The sequence below is a fragment of the Lactuca saligna genome, chromosome 2 (assembly GCF_052625555.1).
Source record: "Lactuca saligna cultivar CGN05327 chromosome 2, ASM5262555v1, whole genome shotgun sequence".
NCBI lineage: Eukaryota > Viridiplantae > Streptophyta > Magnoliopsida > Asterales > Asteraceae > Lactuca > Lactuca saligna.
In genome coordinates this window covers 147,678,226-147,695,610 of record NC_136418.1, presented here as the reverse complement: position 1 = coordinate 147,695,610, position 17,385 = coordinate 147,678,226, and the positions used below count along the sequence as shown (strand labels likewise).

Below are 17,385 nucleotides of genomic sequence, written 5' to 3'. Positions count from 1 at the left end.
GAGAAATACTTTGAAAGGCATGGAAAAATCGACCCATCTTTCAATTCATCTTTCATTTCTCTTATACCCAAAATTAAAGATCCACAACAATTAAACGCCTATTGACCAATAAGCTTGATTAGCTGCATTTACAAGATAATTGCAAAAATTCTTGCAGTGAGATTGAAACAGGTCATGGGGTGCTGTATAGACGAGGTTCAAACAACTTACGTGGCAGAAAGAAACATCTTGGATGGTCTGCTTCTTGTTAATGAAATATGTTCTTGGTCTAAAAGAACTAAAAGGAAAGTTCTGTTGTTTAGGGATGAGCGTGGGACGGAACCGGTACCGACACGTACCGTTCCCGATTTCCCGAAAACCGAATTTGATCAAAAGTCAATCCCGAGTACCGGACCGAATTAACATTACCGGTACCGGTACCGAATCCCGAAGTTCATGTATTTGGAGAACCGAGTACCATCCCATATTTTTAAGTTTGGTATAGTTCGGTACCGGTTCCGGTAGGGTACCGGTACGGGAACGGGATTTGGGACAAACTGCTCATCCCTACTGCTGTTTAAAGTAGATTTCAATAAAACCTCTGACTACGTTAACTGGGGATTTTTAGACAACAATCTATCACATATGGGATTTGGTGAAAAATGGTGGATGTGGATTAACGGATGCCTAACCTCCTCGAAAGCGTCGGTCTTGATCAACGAAACTCCAACTAACGAGTTTACCACTTCAAAGGGTGTTCGACAGGGAGATCCCTTATCCCCATTCCTATTCATAACGGCGATGGAAGGCTTAAGTGTGGCAATGAAAGAAGCATGTGCAAAGGGTGTTTTTCTGGGTCTACAACTACCGAATGGGGGTCTTGTTATTTCGCATCTCCTTTATGCTAATGACACATTATTCATTAGGGAATGGTCGGAGCATAATGTAAAGAACCTTGCTAGGATACTAAGGTGTTTTCATGCGTCCTCGGGGCTCAAAGTAAACTTCAACAAATCCCGGGTTTTTGGTGTCAGGGTCGCAAAGGAAGAGGTGGCTCGATTGGCCAGTTCGCTTGGTTGCGAACCTTCTACACTCCCATTCAACTACTTGGGAGTACACATCGGAGCGAATATACATCTTAAAAAACATTGGCAACCGGTGATCGATAGGTTTCAAGATAAATTCTCACAATGGAAATCAAAATCTCTTTCATTTTGTGGCAGGCTTACTTTAATCAAGTCGATTCTAAGTAATTTGCCAACCTATTTCATGTCTCTATTTGTGGCACCTACGGGAGTTATCGAAAAGCTGGAAAGAATCAGATGTAGATTTTTATGAGGAGGCTCGGTGGATCACGCGAAGATACATTGGGTATCATGGGATAAGATAACTGCAAGCAAAGAATCAGGTGGGCTTGGCGTAGGATCATTAAACGCGTTCAATGCAGCCTTGATAGTCAAATGGTGGTGGAGGTTCAGAAAGGATCCAGGATCTATTTGGGCCAAAGCAATTACAAGTATGCCCAAACTACAGGGTAAACCGGATCACATTTTTTCTCTATAAACTCTAGCGGGAGTTTGGAACAACATAACTTGCTCGCAAAAAAAAGAACTGAATAAATTGGGGATATCAGTTGATATGGTGTTGAAAAAAAATCCACTTCGGATGGTCACACATGGACATGCCCATTAACTCAAGATGGTGACTACAAGGTAAATACTATGAGGAATAGATTGGACAAATCTAGCCCGATGGACATTAGGAGGTTTGAATGGCCAAAACAAGTACCCATAAAAGTCACAACATTCGTATGGAGAGCTAAACAGGGACGTATACCAGCATCGGTGACCATCTCCGATAGGGGCATAACAGTAAACTCAAAAATTTGTTCTCAATGCAGCGAAAAGGAGGAGACGATGGATCATGTATTATCTGAATGCACATTTGCTAAATCTGTCATGAAATGGATCTTAAAGTGGTGCCAGTACCCTTTGCAGACCTTACGACAGTACATGATGTTATAGATTATGCTTCAAACTGGGGCAATTGCCAAAAAAAAGACGAAGATTATTGGGGATTTGCTAAGGTTACTTATGGAGTATTTGGAAGGCAAGAAATGATAGATTATTCAACAACAAGAGGTTGCAGCCAACAAAAGTGTCGGAAATCATCATATCTACCATGTATACATGGGTCAAATACAAGGGGAAAACAAAAGCGATTAGTTGGGTGGACTAATGTACTAACCCTTTTATAGGGTTGTATCTATCTGTTTTTTCCGTTTGTTTCTTTTACTTGTTGTATCTCCTAACTTCTTGGTAGGTTGTTTACCATGTTTTCCTTTAATATATATGCCTCTTATTTGTCGGTTAAAAAAAAATAACATAATACATGGATATTTGATTTTTTTTCTTTCCGCTTTTAGGCTTTTAGCATTGATTTTTTTTCTTTTTGTTTAATTTATAATTTGGCAAAGGCACATTCCAGTTTTTCCTCCCGAGGTTTCTGTGGGAATGGTGTTAGTTCGATTCGTGTCTTAAGCAGTGAAACCCTTATCACTGGATTGTTAAAGATGTTATCTCTTCAAGGAGGGATTGAACCCGTATTCGTTGGGTGTTATGGTTTACTGTCGTATCGGATGTCACTACCCACTATATCAAACCTTCATTAAAAAAAAAAATGAAAGTTGCATTGTAAATGTAAAAACTTATTTTGAAAATTAATTATATGATAAACAGGTCAAGATTATGTACATATTTTGTTTTACGGACAACTAATTTGTATTGTAAAAACAATGCTTTATTGTAAAAGGATTTTTTTTTTTTTTTTTGTAAAGCACCAAGTGTGATATAATAAAAGTACAAGTAGGAAACCACAAAAGTTTAAAATTTTGACTATTCTTTCCATTTCCTGCTTCTTTCTATACGTACCAGTCCTCCACTTCTATTCCTTTCTATGCCACAGCCGTAAGCGATCGCGCAGATCAGATAGCTGCAATACGTTGCACCGGTTCTGTTCTTTTGGATGCCACGCCAGTAGCCAATCGATAGAGAAAACGAGCATCACGTTTCAGGTTAGCAACGTACGAACGTCCGCCTTTTGTTTCTGTTTATGTTTATCCCCTGTAAATGTTTTTCTTCTCTTCTTAAAATGTTCTTCGTTTCATTGGTCTCACATTTGAATCTTTCCTTCGTTTGTTCTGTATATCATGCCTCAACAGTCAGTTTCAGTTTATTTTCATCTAATTGACTGATTGGAATTGTCTCTACTTGGTAGTTTAATGCACATTAGGTGTTTGATAAAATGCATAAATGAAATTTTCTTTAAGTCAGACCTAAAACCCACCCACATGCATGCATTGTTACTTTGGTCCATAACGTAATTGCTTTTATACATGGCTGAGACTCATCTTTTGACAAATTGATCAACTCCGTGCAAACTCATAATTAAATTGATCGAATCTAACAGCTTACCTTTTTTTTTTTTCCCTCAATTCCAAGAATTACAGGGATATCAAATATCGGCGCTAAAAATACCAATTTTTTTCTAAGTAGATGTATCATTTTCATGTATGATGGTTTCAATTTCTCGTACACCAACGACCTCCAAAATCCTCACAAATCTTAGCATCATCAACAAACAACAACCTCCTCAATATGATCCTCAAAGAAAAATATTGGAATCGCAAATAGTCTCACTACTCGACTCCTCCAACAATCTCAATCAAGCCAAGCAAATTCATGCCCACATCATCCGTAAGTGTCTTGATCAATGCTCCTATGTAATCACAAAGCTCATTCGTGTTTTAACTGCAAAATTCAACGTCCCTATGGACCCATACCCCTTTCGCGTCTTTCACCAAGTTAAGCACCCAAACCCGTTTTTGTTTACAGCTTTGATACGTGGTTACTCTGTACAAGGACCTTTTATGGAGTCTGTAACTTTGTATAATCTAATGAGACGACAAGGGATTGGTCCTGTTTCATTTACATTCACAGCTTTGTTGAAAGCTTGTAGTGGTGGTGGGGTTAGTCTGGGTATGCAAATTCATGGGCAGGTTATAAGTCTTGGTATGTTTACTTATGATTTGTTTGTCGGTAATACTTTGATTGACATGTATGTTAGATGCGAGTTGTTAGATAGTGCTCGTAAAGTGTTCGATGAAATGTCTGAAAGAAATGAAATCTCATGGACTACATTAATTGTGGCTTATGCAAGACATGGGAACATGGAAGAAGCAAGTGAGTTGTTCCAAGGACTACCTACAAAGGACATGGTAGCATGGACATCAATGGTGATGGGATTTTCACAGAATGCCAATCCTAGAAAGGCTTTGGACTATTTTGAGAAAATGCAAGAGGCTCATGTTAAAACAGATGAGGTCACATTAGCTAGTGTCATTTCAGCTTGTGCCCAATTAGGTGCAACTGAATATGCTAAATGGATTCGTGAAGTTGCTGAAAAAGCTGGATTTGGACCTCAAAATAATGTCATCATAGGGTCTGCTTTAGTTGACATGTATTCAAAATGTGGATGTATTGATGATGCATGTAACGTGTTTGATAAAATGCCTGAGAAAAACGTTTACTCTTATAGCTCGTTAATTCTTGGATTCGCAATGCATGGATATGCACAAAAAGCAATCAACTTGTTTGAAAAAATGGTGAAAACGGATGTGAAACCAAATGTAGTAACATTTTTAGGGGTCCTCACAGCTTGTAGCCATGGAGGTTTAGTAAAACAAGGTCAAGATCTTTTTAAAGTAATGGAAAAAGACTATAATGTAACCCCAAATGCTGACCACTATACATGCATGGTGGATCTTCTTGGAAGAGCTGGATGCATTGATGATGCATATGATCTTATAAACAAAATGCCCATTTTGCCCCATGCGGGTGTTTGGGGAGCCTTGCTTGGTGCTTGTCGTATTCATAAGAACCCTAAAATTGCTGAAATTGCTGCGAATCATTTATTTGAACTCGAACCAAATGCTATAGGAAACTATATACTACTCTCAAACACTTATGCTTCTGCTAAAAAATGGAATGATGTTTCAAGAATTCGAGGGTTGTTTAGATCCAAGGGTTTGAAGAAGAACCCTGCGTATAGTTGGGTAGAAGGGGCAAAAGGGGTAATTCACGAGTTTCTTGCGGGTGACATGGGTCATCCTAGGAGTTTGGAGATTAAGAGAGAGTTGGAGGATCTTTTGTGTAAATTAAGGTTAGATGGGTATAAGCCGGTTTTGAGTTGTGTGCCTTATGATGTGAGTGATGATGAGAAGATGAAGATATTGTGGGGACATAGTGAAAAGTTGGCATTGGCGTATGGATTGCTTGGTGATTCTAGAATCATTAGGATTGTGAAGAATATAAGGATATGTGAAGATTGTCATGTGGTTATGTGTGGGGCCTCCAAGGTTAGTGGTAGGGAGATTGTTGTTAGGGATAACATGAGATTTCATCATTTTCATGATGGTGTATGTTCTTGCAATAACTTTTGGTGATCATATCAAATTACAAATGAATTTTAAATGGTTAATTACATAAAAGATATGTGTTTTTACATTTTTCTGGTTTAAACCTAGATTTTCAAAAAAATAAAAATTAAAAAAGTAGAAGAAATTTTCTTATAAATGAAATATTTTCACAAAGTCATTAAGTTTTATTCAAGATATTTTTCTACTTGAAAAACTTACATTGTGGATCAATTTCAGTAAAAGAAAATCTTGGCTTCTTTCAATGTTAAGATTGAGGTGATGGAGGATGTTGAAATAATATTAACATTTTACAATCTTAATATCGTGAAAATAAATGTTGTTACTTATTATTGTATATGTTGGTATTGTGTTGATTATTGTCATTGTTTAGACGATGGTATTAATGAATGGAGCACTTAGACCGATCTTGAAGTAGAAAATAGTCTGAGGGATGTTTTTGACAAGGTGGTCGAAGTGGAGGGTCCACAATTGGCTTGTATAACTATAAACGTACCATTGATCTCCAATGATTCTCAACAATGTAATCTCTATCTATTGATCTCCAAAAGAAATAAACAGTGGAATCGGAAAATAAGGGAAAGATCACCTAACCATATATCTTTCCAAAAAAAAGTTGTAGAGTCGAATGAAAGAGGATACCCATGAAGTTGGATTATAGACCCAACTATTTTGCTAACATCATCAATATAGTGTTACTTTTTTGGTAAGGGAACTTCCCTAACGAGGGTTTCTGGGCCAGCTTTCGCGCACCGATTAATCTCCCGCTGCAAACATGAGGCTTTGCCTCATGCCCTGGAGTCACTGCAGGCGAACCTCCATGGCCACAAGGGCTTAGTAGTGCCAGGATTTGAACATGGGTCAATAGGTTATCCACCATATCTTCCACATGCCTTACCAAGTCACCACAACCCAAGTGGTTGTGTTACTTTAGATTATCCCTTCAACGATTCCGCACAGATAACACACAACGCCGAAGTACGATATATAATAAAAATGCATAAAAAAAAATACTTAGAGATCACAAGACTTTTTTTTGATTTTTTTTTTTATAAAAAATCGCAGCTTTTTATTAAAATTCGTTGAAAAAAAAATATAATATATATATATATATATATATATATATATATATATATATATATATATATATATATATATATATATATATATATATTGTAAAAAAAAAAGTTTTTTTTTTCAAATTTTTTTCAGCGATTTTCTTTAAAAATCTGCGATTTTTTCTTAAAAAATGTCAAAAAAAAAAGTTTTGTGATCTCTAGGTATTTTTTTTTATGCATTTTTATGATTTTTAGGGTTTTTTTGTTTTTCAAATAACCTTTCCCTATATATATATATATATATATATATATATATATATATATATATATATATATATATATATATATATATATATATATATATATATAGGGTTAGGTTTATGTGAGACGGCCTAATTTTGTGAGACCGTGAGACGCATTTTTTTTATTTTTTTTAGTTAATTCAAGTTCCGAAAATAATATTTAAAAAAAGAATTTTTGGAATTTTCTATTTATTTTGCATTTTAAAATTATTTTTTTAGAATATGTACAGTGTAATATTGTATTAGAATATTTCACGTTTTAAAAAAAAAAAAAACAAGATTTTTTTTTATTTTTTGTAATTTTTTTTAAGTTAATTCAAGTTTCGAAAATAATATTTAAAAAAAAAGAATTTTTAGATTTTTCCATTTATTTTGTATTTTAAAATTATTTTTTAGAATATGTCAGTGTAATATTCTATTAGAATATTTCACGTATTTTTCAAAAAAAAAAAGAACAGGATTTTTTTAATTTTTTTTAGTTAATTCAAGTTCCGAAAATAACATTTAAAAAATAATTTTTGGATTTTTCCATTTATTTTACATTTTAAAATTATTTTTAGATTTGGTCTCACAGTTTCACAAAATTAGAATGGTATCAAATAAACCTGAACATATATATATATATATATATATATATATATATATATATATATATATATATATATATATATATATATATATATATATATATATATATATATATATATATATATATAGGGGTGAACTCTGTTCCAGAACCAAACCAAACGGAGTCAAAAGCTGAGAACCGAATTTATGGATATGGAGGAATTTATAACCGAACCGAATTACATATCTGGTTCACGATCGGTTTCGGTTCAAGTTCTGTTAGGTTCCAACGAGTATTTTGCTCACTCCTAGTTGTTAGGGTTCGGAACCAGACTGGTTTTGAAAAAATGAGAACTGAATTTATGAATATGAAGCAACCGATAATAAAACCGAACTAGTTACTAGATTTCGGTAAGTTAACGTTCAGGTTCGGATCTATGGGTGTTTTGCTCACCCTTATAAATCTAAGATCATTGAAATTTTTTAATCTAAGATCATTGAATTTTTTTAATTTAAATGGATAGTTTTGATGATTTACAATATTTCAAATTCTAATAAAATTGTACTTTTCGGGTCCACAATTGTCATTTTGTAATTGGCTTGTATAACTATAAACGTGCATTCATCATTTTATTCTTCATTATTATACTTTTCGGAACAATAAAAACAAAAAGAAACTACCATTTACCAACCGGATGCTATAATCAACTCAACCAATAAATCAATTATTTTATTTTTTGTTTATGTTTGTCGGAGCTAAGGATGGCATTATAATCTCTTATTGGATCATCCAGCGGTCCATGAATGAAAAGCCAAAATCACTTCTTTTCTTTTTCTTTTTTGAAAAAACCAATTATTCAAATTGTTTTTAATATTACAAAAGAGATAATTACATGTCATGGCAACCAAAATTTGTAATTGTCACATTTATTTGTTTTTCTTTTTTATAAACTTGATCAATATAAGTTATTGATAATTGAAGTGAATTTTCCCTGTATTGATACAACATCATATACATGTATTTATATACAAAGAAAATACAAAGGAATACCTAATTCATAATACATACGCACGTGAACAATGATGTCTTGAGATCAGGACAATTATGACCCATTCTAACGACTACTTCTATATGATACATTTGAAATTTAATAGACGTTATTACCCCCGGCAAGCTGTTGGAGTGACTTGAAGCTTGGTTCGAAGCTGAGCTATGCGATCTTTACCCAATGGTTTCGTAAATATGTCAGCGATTTGATCAACGGAGTGAACTTGGGAGATTTGTAATGCACCAGATTCGACTTGTTCACGTACAAAATGGAAGTCTAAGGCGATATGTTTCGATCTTGTACTGATAACTGGGTTTTTACACAAGAATGTTGCACCAATATTATCACAAAGAAGAATATGAGGTTGTGGTAAGGTGATGTGAAGATCGCGCAGGAGTTGTTGAATCCAAAATAATTCAGCAGTTGTGTATGCAATGGCTCTATATTCAGCTTCAGTGCTGGATCCAGCGACTGAACTTTGTTTCCGTGAGGTCCAACTTATCAAATTTGGTCCATGGAAAACAGAAGTGATATTATGAGGTTTAAAGTGAAGGCAATGATGTAAGGTGCCCTTGAGATAACGTAGTACGCGCTTCACAGCTTGCCAATGTAGAGTGGTGGGTGCATGCATGAATTGACACACACGGTTGACTGCAAAGGCGATATTGGGACGGGTGATGGTTGCATATTGAAGGGAGCCAACAGTTTGTTTGTATAGTTTTGGATCAGTGAATGGCTCACCAGAAAGTACAAGGCGAGTGGATGGATCTGCTGGTGTGGTTATAGGTTTAGAGTGAAGCATGTTGCTTTTGGTGATAAGATCTTGAATATATGTGGTTTGGGATAGGGTGAGACCAGTGGTTGTTTTTGTGATTTGGACACCTAGAAAATAGTTGAGTTGGCTTAGATCTTTGAGTGAAAAGGACCGATGTAAGGTGTTGATGATATGTTGGATCTGAAGTGGATTATTCCTAGTGATTATCAAGTCATCCACATAGACGAGGATGTAGATGGTGGCAATGGAAGAGGTGTGCACAAATAAGGAGGTATTAGAATGACAGGCTTTGAATCCATTTGTAACAAGGTGGTGTTTAAGTTGATTGAACCATGCTCGTGGAGCTTGTTTGACTCCATAAAGGGCCTTGTGAAGCTTGCACACAGATGTGGGGTGAGATGAGTCTTCAAAGCCACACGGTTGTTCCATGTAAATGACTTTAGTTAACAATCCATTTAAGAATGCATTGTCAATGTCCAACTGACGAATGTTCCAACCTCGAGATAAATCCACAGAAATGACTAAACGAATGGTTGTTGGCTTGATTAACGGACTAAAGGTTTCAAAGAAGTCCACACCTTCTTCTTAACTAAACCCTTTTGCAACAAGACGCGCCTTGTAACGTTCAATTGTTCCATTTGAATGTCATTTTATCCTAAAAATCCACTTACAACCAATAAGGTTAGCATTAGTAGGACGTGGAACTAGCGACCACATATTATTTCTCATTAAGGAATTGTATTCACACTTCATTGCATGGAACCAAAAAGGGTTTTTAAGGGCTGCTGGAATATTGTGAGGTTCAATTATGGGAGGAGTGGAGGTGGAAGCAAGAAAGGAGTGTGGTTTGAGAGAGTTTGTATGGGCTCAAGTAATCATTGGATGGTGAGTTTTGGCAGTTGGACGAAGAAAATGATGTGCTTGTTTAGCTTGAGAACTAACAGTGGGACGTTAATGAGAAGGACATGGAGAGGGGGAGGGTGTAGAAGAGGTGGTAGACACGGAATGAGAAGGTATAGATGGGGGTGGGGAAGGTGGACGTGGGATTGAGGTTGCATGACTAAGGAGAGTAGCAAGAATGGGTTCCATAGGTGAGAGTGAAGCAAAGGAAGGAGTAGGTGATTTTGGAGTTGCATATAGGAAAACATCTTCATTGAATATGACATGTCTGGAGATATAGATACGAGAGTGTAACATCCCGATTTTTACCAGGTATAATGTAAGTTTAATTGAATTATTTTGTAAGAGGGACTCGGCGAGTCAGGGCTCAGACTCGCCGAGTCGGTACGCGGGGTTGAGCGAAGGTGCGCGCTTGGACTCGACGAGTCCAGGGTATGGACTCGGCGAGTCTGCGCTGTGTTATGGAACCCTAAATCCCCGGGTTTGTGGCCTATTTAAGGGGCCTTATGGCCATCATTTGCGCTCATCCAACCCCCAGAGTGTGTCCCTAGAGTTCTTGAGCGTTTGGTGAAGGATTGAGAGCAAATCTTGACCTTGTGAGTGTTGTTTAGCAAGAAGAAGGAGGCTCTAGGCAAGAGGAGGCAAAGGAGGTTGCTATTTTGTGGATTGGAGCTTGGATCATCACTTTAAAGGTAATATTTCGGACCATTTTCTGTTTGGTGAAACTTGATGCACGTTAGGGCTTAATATGATCATTTGTGGGGTGATTTGGTGCCCTTTTGTTCCCTCTTTGAGTTGAGACCATGGATCTGGATCCATAGAGGTCCAGAGGGCCTCACTCATCAAGCTTTATGGGTGGAAATGGAGTCCTTGGCCTTGTGTTGAAGTAGTAGAGTCAAAAACATCATTTGTGATCATGTAGAGGTTATTTATGCATCAAGATTGTGACTTTACGTGCTAAATAAGCATGAGGGGACTGGATCTATGGATTAGTGGACTGGATCTGGCCTTTAGAGCGAGATTGAGTCAGTGCATGGCTCTGACTCGCCGAGTCCGAAGAACAGACTCGGCGAGTAGCTTGAATGATGCACGACCACTCAGCGAGTGGCCTCGCCGAGCTGGGATGAGTGAACTCAGTGGGTCAAGGGGGAGTCAGGATGGACAGGTGGACCGAGTCAAACCGGACTCGCCGAGTCGTTCTTGGGACTCGGCGAGTTGAGTCGTGGTGGCCCCACAACTCGTTCCAGGTGGAGCTCGTCGAGTTGGGAAGGGATGCTCGACGTGTCAAGAGAGGATTTCAGGGAAATTGGTGATTTCGCTCAGACTCGCCGAGTCGCTATAGTGTACTCGCCGAGTCCGGTCAAGTTGACCGTTGACCAGCGTTGACCTAGATTGTCCTGTTATGGTATGGTCAACCCTAGTTGGGAAAGTGTTAATTAGAGATATATTGTGCTATAGGGGGACTTCAGCTCGGCAGATCGAGTGTTTAGCGATTCCAGGGTTACGGTTTACCGAGACATACGAGGTGAGTCTTCTCACTATACTTTACCTTGAGTAGGTAACCAGAGTTATGTGATAGAGTAATTGTATGCTATGTATGTTATGTGTTGTACTGCATTACTTTATATGTTTGATGCTGTGCATGTTTACAGAGTTAGAACCTGAGGGTTCGTAGAGTTTGGGTGCACGGACCCACAGAGTTATAGCCTCGAGTGGCTAATGTGTGTTATATGTAGTATTTTGGGAAACTCACTAAGCTTTGTGCTTACAGTGTTGACGTTATTTGTTTCAGGTGCTAGTGACGACCGTGGGAAGGCGCCGGCTTGATCCGTACACACATGTTTGGAGCTTGACATTTTGATCTTGGGATTTTGTAATACCTTGTTGAACAATTAAAAGGGGTTGTTTCTATGAATATTGATGAAATTATGCTTTTATAAAAATCAAAAATTTTGTTTGAAAAATCAGTGTTACAAATTGGTATCAGAGCCTTGGTTTGAGGGAATCGGGTACACCTTCGGGAGTATTTGAACTCAAACTGAGGAAATGGAGAGATATTTTCAAAATAAAAACCAAAATTTTCTAAGAGTAAAGGGTTTTCCAGGAAGAAACGTGTGTACGATCAGTCAGCGCCCGAACGGTGAATTCCCAAAATATCTTTTGTTATGTAATAACTATTATTGTGATGTGTGTGCATGCTAGAGTAGGCTAGGTATTGCCGATAGGGCTAGAGTGGCCTGTTTTGTGATGCCTTAGCTTAGGGAATGGTGAGCTGCTACGAGACGCTGAGAGTAATTAGGTAACAGCTAGGGTTTTGTGTGAGATCTGTTCAGAGAGATTTAAGTATAATAGAGTACTTGGGGACTGGGATCCGAAGAGGACGATTTGGGGTGTGTACCGAGACGGTGCGGACAGTAGTATTGGGCCCGTACTACTAAAAGCACCGGAGCGGTACACAGTTCAAACAAGAATCTGGGGATGCCAAGAATCAAGGAGGGGTGGATTGTTGAATGTAAGGGTGTTCGAGTGAATTCTAATTATCACATGTTGTATTTCAGAGGTTGATCATGGTGAGGACACGACACATGCCGGAGGATGCCGGATCTAGTGATGAGGACATTCGACAGATCATTCATGAGGAGGTGGCTGCGGTCATCAGAGCCGAGATACCAGAGATGTTTGGGTCCATTAAGACCGCTTTGATTGAGACGTTTGACGAGCGCTATGCCGCTCTTTCTGAAGCTGCGGTTGCAGCAGCTACCGCAGCGATTGCTGCGGCAAGACCCCAGGGAGGTGATGCGATGTTGTTCACGGAGTTCAGCAACACCAAGCCACCAGAGTTTGATGGTACACAGGACCCGGTGGCAGCTATGAGGTGGATATCTGATATGGAGGGATGCTTCTTCACTTGCTCGTCCCCTGAGCATTTGAAGGTTCGGTTCGCGCTGAACCAGCTTCGCTTGGGAGCGAAGGACTGGTGGAAGTTTGTGACTGCGCATTTCACACCGACCGAGCTTGCGGCAGTGACCTGGGAGAGGTTCACTTCCATGTTCCGAGATGAGTATGTTCCTCAGGTGGAGAGGGAACGTCTGGCACAGGAGTTTCTGACCCTCAAGCAGGGTACCGAGTCAGTTACAGCGATTACGAGGATGTTTCAGGAGAGGGCGATGTTTTGCCGTGAGCACGTATCCACCGAGCAGGCACGTATGAGCCGTTATCTGAGCATTTTGAGACGGGATATTCGGGAGTTCGCTGCGAACTCCTCGTACCGGACATTTGCCGAGCTTCAGGCAAATGCTCGGAAGAGGGAGATTGAGCTTGAGACTCAGGCCAGGGAGGAGGCGGAGTCTATGGGGAGGGATCGGCGGCCGGCACAGTCCCAGCCGGCAGCCAAGCGGGCCAAGCCCGCTGATCCCAGACCCGGGAGCCAGAAGGGCCGCACTTGTGGGAAGTGCGGCAAGGGTCACGATGGCGCCTGTCGGGCAGGGTCTTGCTACAAATGTGGCAAGGAGGGGCATATGGCTAAGGACTGCCCCAAGGGATTTGCAGTGTGCTTCCACTGCAACCAGACTGGACACCGGAAGGCGGAGTGTCCACTGCTGCGCGGGGCATCTCAGGGGTCTGCCCCCGCCGCCATCAGAGCTGCTGCTGCAGAGAGTCGGCCCGTAAAGGCCGAAGCACCAAGGGCTCAGGAGAGAGCCTTCCAGCTGACTGCGGAAGAGGTCCGCGCCGCACCCGACGTTGTGGCTGGTATGTTTCCTTTTCATTATTGTTTATGATGTTGAGATATTATGCTTATATCATGCTATGCTTAGGTACCTTCCTTGTGAATTCTGTACCTGCTTTAGTGTTATTTGACTCGGGTGCGAGTCGATCTTTTGTGTCTTTGGCATTTAGTCAGCGTATCAGTGTTAGTCGTGGAGTATTGAGTCGGCCCCTGCGGGTTTCCATAGCCGCCGACAGAGTGATTTGTGCTACAGAGGTCTTCCGGGGATGTGCATTGGAGATATTCGGGGTCGAGTTTCCGATCGACCTGATCCCGATTGCGATGGGTGATGTTTGTGTTATAGTGGGCATGGATTGGTTGAGCCGATTCGGTGCGGTTATCGATTGCGAGCGACAGTTGGTGACTGTACGAGATCCTAGTGGGGGAGTTCTTTCAGTATACGGCGAGGGTACACGTTCTGGATCAACCTTTTGTTCGGCTGCTAGGGCGAGGCAGTGTTTACAGCAGGGCTGTAAGGGTTATGTAGCGTATGTGATGGATGCGCGAATGATCTCCGAGAGACCGAGCTCTGTGGAGGAAGTTCCGGTGGTGCGGGAGTTTCCAGATGTATTTCCCGAAGAGTTACCAGGTGTGCCTCCCGCGAGGCAAGTGGAGTTTGGCATCGATTTGGTTCCGGGGGCCGCACCTATTGCTAAGGTGCCGTATCGCCTTGCGCCTCCAGAGATGCAGGAGTTATCCTCGCAACTTCAGGAGTTGCTGGGGAAGGGGTTTATTCGGCCGAGTAGCTCGCCGTGGGGAGCACCCATCTTGTTTGTGAAGAAGAAGGATGGCTCGCATCGCATGTGTATTGATTACCGGGAATTGAATAAGCTGACGGTCAAGAACCGTTACCCGCTGCCGAGGATCGACGATTTATTCGATCAGCTACAGGGAGCATCTTGGTTCTCCAAGATTGATTTGAGGTCGGGCTATCATCAGGTGAGAGTGCGGGACGAGGACGTCCAGAAGACAGCATTCAGGACGCGTTATGGGCATTATGAGTTTGTGGTGATGCCTTTTGGGCTCACTAATGCCCCGGCTGTGTTCATGGACCTCATGAATAGGGTATGTCGGCCGATGTTGGATCGGTCGGTGATTGTTTTCATTGATGATATTCTGGTATATTCGAGATCTAGTGAGCAGCACGAGGAGCATTTGAGAGAGGTGCTTGGGGTTTTGAGAGCGGAGAAACTTTACGCAAAGTTCTCCAAGTGCGATTTCTGGTTACGGGAGGTCCAGTTTCTGGGACATCTCGTTAACCAGAAGGGGATATTGGTCGATCCGGCCAAGGTTGACGCAGTGATGAGGTGGGAGGTGCCGAGGTCACCTTCTGAGATACGGAGTTTCCTCGGGTTGGCAGGGTATTATCGGAGATTTATTAAGGATTTCTCCAAGATTGCGGTTCCACTCACCAGATTGACCCGGAAGGGTGTGGCATTTGCATGGGGTCCCGAGCAGCAGACCTCCTTTGAGACGCTTCGCCAAAGGTTGTGTGAAGCTCCAGTATTAGCCCTTCCGGAAGGTATGGAAGGTTTTGTGGTATTCTGTGATGCATCGATCCTAGGATTGGGGGCGGTATTGATGCAAAGGGGTCATGTGATAGCTTATGCATCGAGGCAGTTGAAGCCTCACGAGACGAGGTACCCCACACATGATTTGGAGTTGGGGGCAGTGGTGTTCGCCCTCAAGATTTGGCGGCACTACTTGTATGGGGTTCGTTGTACGATTTACACGGACCATAAGAGTTTGAAGTACTTGATGGATCAGCCTAACCTAAATATGCGGCAGAGGAGATGGTTAGACGTGGTCAAGGATTATGATTGTGAGATCTTGTACCACCCGGGCAAGGCTAATGTGGTAGCCGACGCGTTGAGTCGCAGGGTGGAGAGTACTCCCCTGCGAGATGTATGTTTGAGATTGACCGTGATAGCTCCAGTTCTGGACGCCATTCGTGGGGCTCAGGCCGAGGCCGTGCATCCGGAGATGCAGAAGAGAGAGCGGGTTGTTGGGATGGTTTCTGAGTTTATATCGGATAGTCGAGGCCTTATGACTTATCAGGGCAGGATCTGGGTACCGTTTGTGGGCGGTACCCGTGCTACATTGATGGAGGAGGCTCATAGATCGAAATTTTCGATCCACCCCGGGGCCACAAAGATGTATTTGGATCTAAGGAAGGAGTATTGGTGGCCCTGTATGAAGAGGGATGTATGAACACGGTTACAACGTTCGACATATCCGTTTTGTTCTGATGTATAAGGACACAACACCCGGTGGTGAATGCCACAAGATTTAAGATAAGTGGAGACAGATCGGAATTCTCCACCCGAATATGATTGAACATTTTTTATTTCACAGCTAAACTGAGTTTGAATCATGTTGCGAAAATTGACAAATGTTTGTAAGACTTGTGCTTTGGTAGAGATAAAGTATATCCACACAAATTTAGTAAAATCATCCACAAAAAGAACAAAGTATTGATTGCCATTTATTGAAAACAAGGGGATGGTCCCTAAACATCCGAATAAACCAATTCAAATGGTTTGTTACAAGAAACATGATTTAAAGGAAAAGGAAGTTTGTGACTTTTTCCTAACTGGCATGATTGGAGTTTAGTTGAGGAAGTGGGAAGTTTGTAGGTAGAAACAAGACGTCGAAGAATTGTCTCATGTGGGTGCGCAAGCCTGTTGTGCTAGCCAACCATGGAAGTGGAAATCCCAGAGAGGGTCTTGGTTGTTTTATTTGGAGAAGATGACAATCGATAGAGACCGCCTCCAACATGGCCTTGAATGAGAGGTTTGCCTTGAAAAGTCTTGACAGTACAATGGTTAGGCCAAAATTCTATATAGACATTATTATCGTGTGTGTGTTGGGAAACACTTAGCAGGTTTTTGGTTAATTTGGGAACAATGAAGACTTTGGGTAATTGCAATGAAGAGATAGAAGAAGAGCCAGAATGAGTTATAATTAAGTGGTTACCGTTCCTAACTTGAAGTTTGTCGTCGCTTGTGTAAGGTTCGGTGATTTATAGCTTGCTCAGATCCAGTAAGACATGATCAGTGGCACCTGTATCGAAGTACCAGGCCGGATCCATGATGGTGGATGGACTTGGTCCACTAGTGAGATGGGTTTGTCGAGTTGGATCACGAGAAGTGGAATTGGGCCGGCGGGACGGGTAGTCGGTTTGGTTGCCCCGTTGCCAACAGTTTATAGCGTCGTGACTTGGCTTGTTCATAATTGACGGTGGAGGCGACACCGACGATTTTCAGGACCACAATTGTTGGATGAACTGCCAGAGGAGTGAGTGGAGGGACGAGTGTTGTGGGTGTTGGTGCGAGAGACCTGATTGGCGACCGGGAATAACGGTGTGGAAGGGGGAATTAGAGTGGAGGGTAGTTGGGTCGTAGCCTGACGAGCAAGATCGGCATCAATGCGAGCTTCTTCATGGATGTAACTTCCGATACAGGTATTTATACACAAAGAAAATACAAAAGAATA

The 17,385-nt window shown here is 41.0% G+C and overlaps 1 protein-coding gene across 4 annotated transcripts; it reads left to right on the top strand.

The window, feature by feature from the left end:
* Window positions 1-2,891: 2,891 nt before the first annotated feature.
* Window positions 2,892-5,517, top strand: LOC145031996 (Pentatricopeptide repeat (PPR) superfamily protein). Of its 4 annotated transcripts, XM_078980660.1 has the most exons (3): window positions 2,892-3,052; window positions 3,480-3,734; window positions 3,873-5,517. In XM_078980660.1, exons 2-3 carry the CDS (start codon window positions 3,551-3,553, stop codon window positions 5,480-5,482), a joined length of 1,794 nt encoding a protein of 597 aa, XP_078836786.1. In that variant the 5' UTR covers window positions 2,892-3,052; window positions 3,480-3,550; the 3' UTR covers window positions 5,483-5,517. The 4 variants fall into 4 exon arrangements, with proteins under 4 accessions (XP_078836786.1, XP_078836783.1, XP_078836782.1 ...); XM_078980657.1 differs by having other exon boundaries at window positions 3,488-5,517; XM_078980656.1 differs by having other exon boundaries at window positions 3,480-5,517.
* Window positions 5,518-17,385: the final 11,868 nt, after the last annotated feature.

Excerpts from the sequence above, each read along its gene's own strand:
- LOC145031996 (XM_078980657.1), top strand. The coding sequence starts at position 3,551 with ATGATGGTTTCAATTTCTCGTACACCAACGACCTCCAAAATCCTCACA.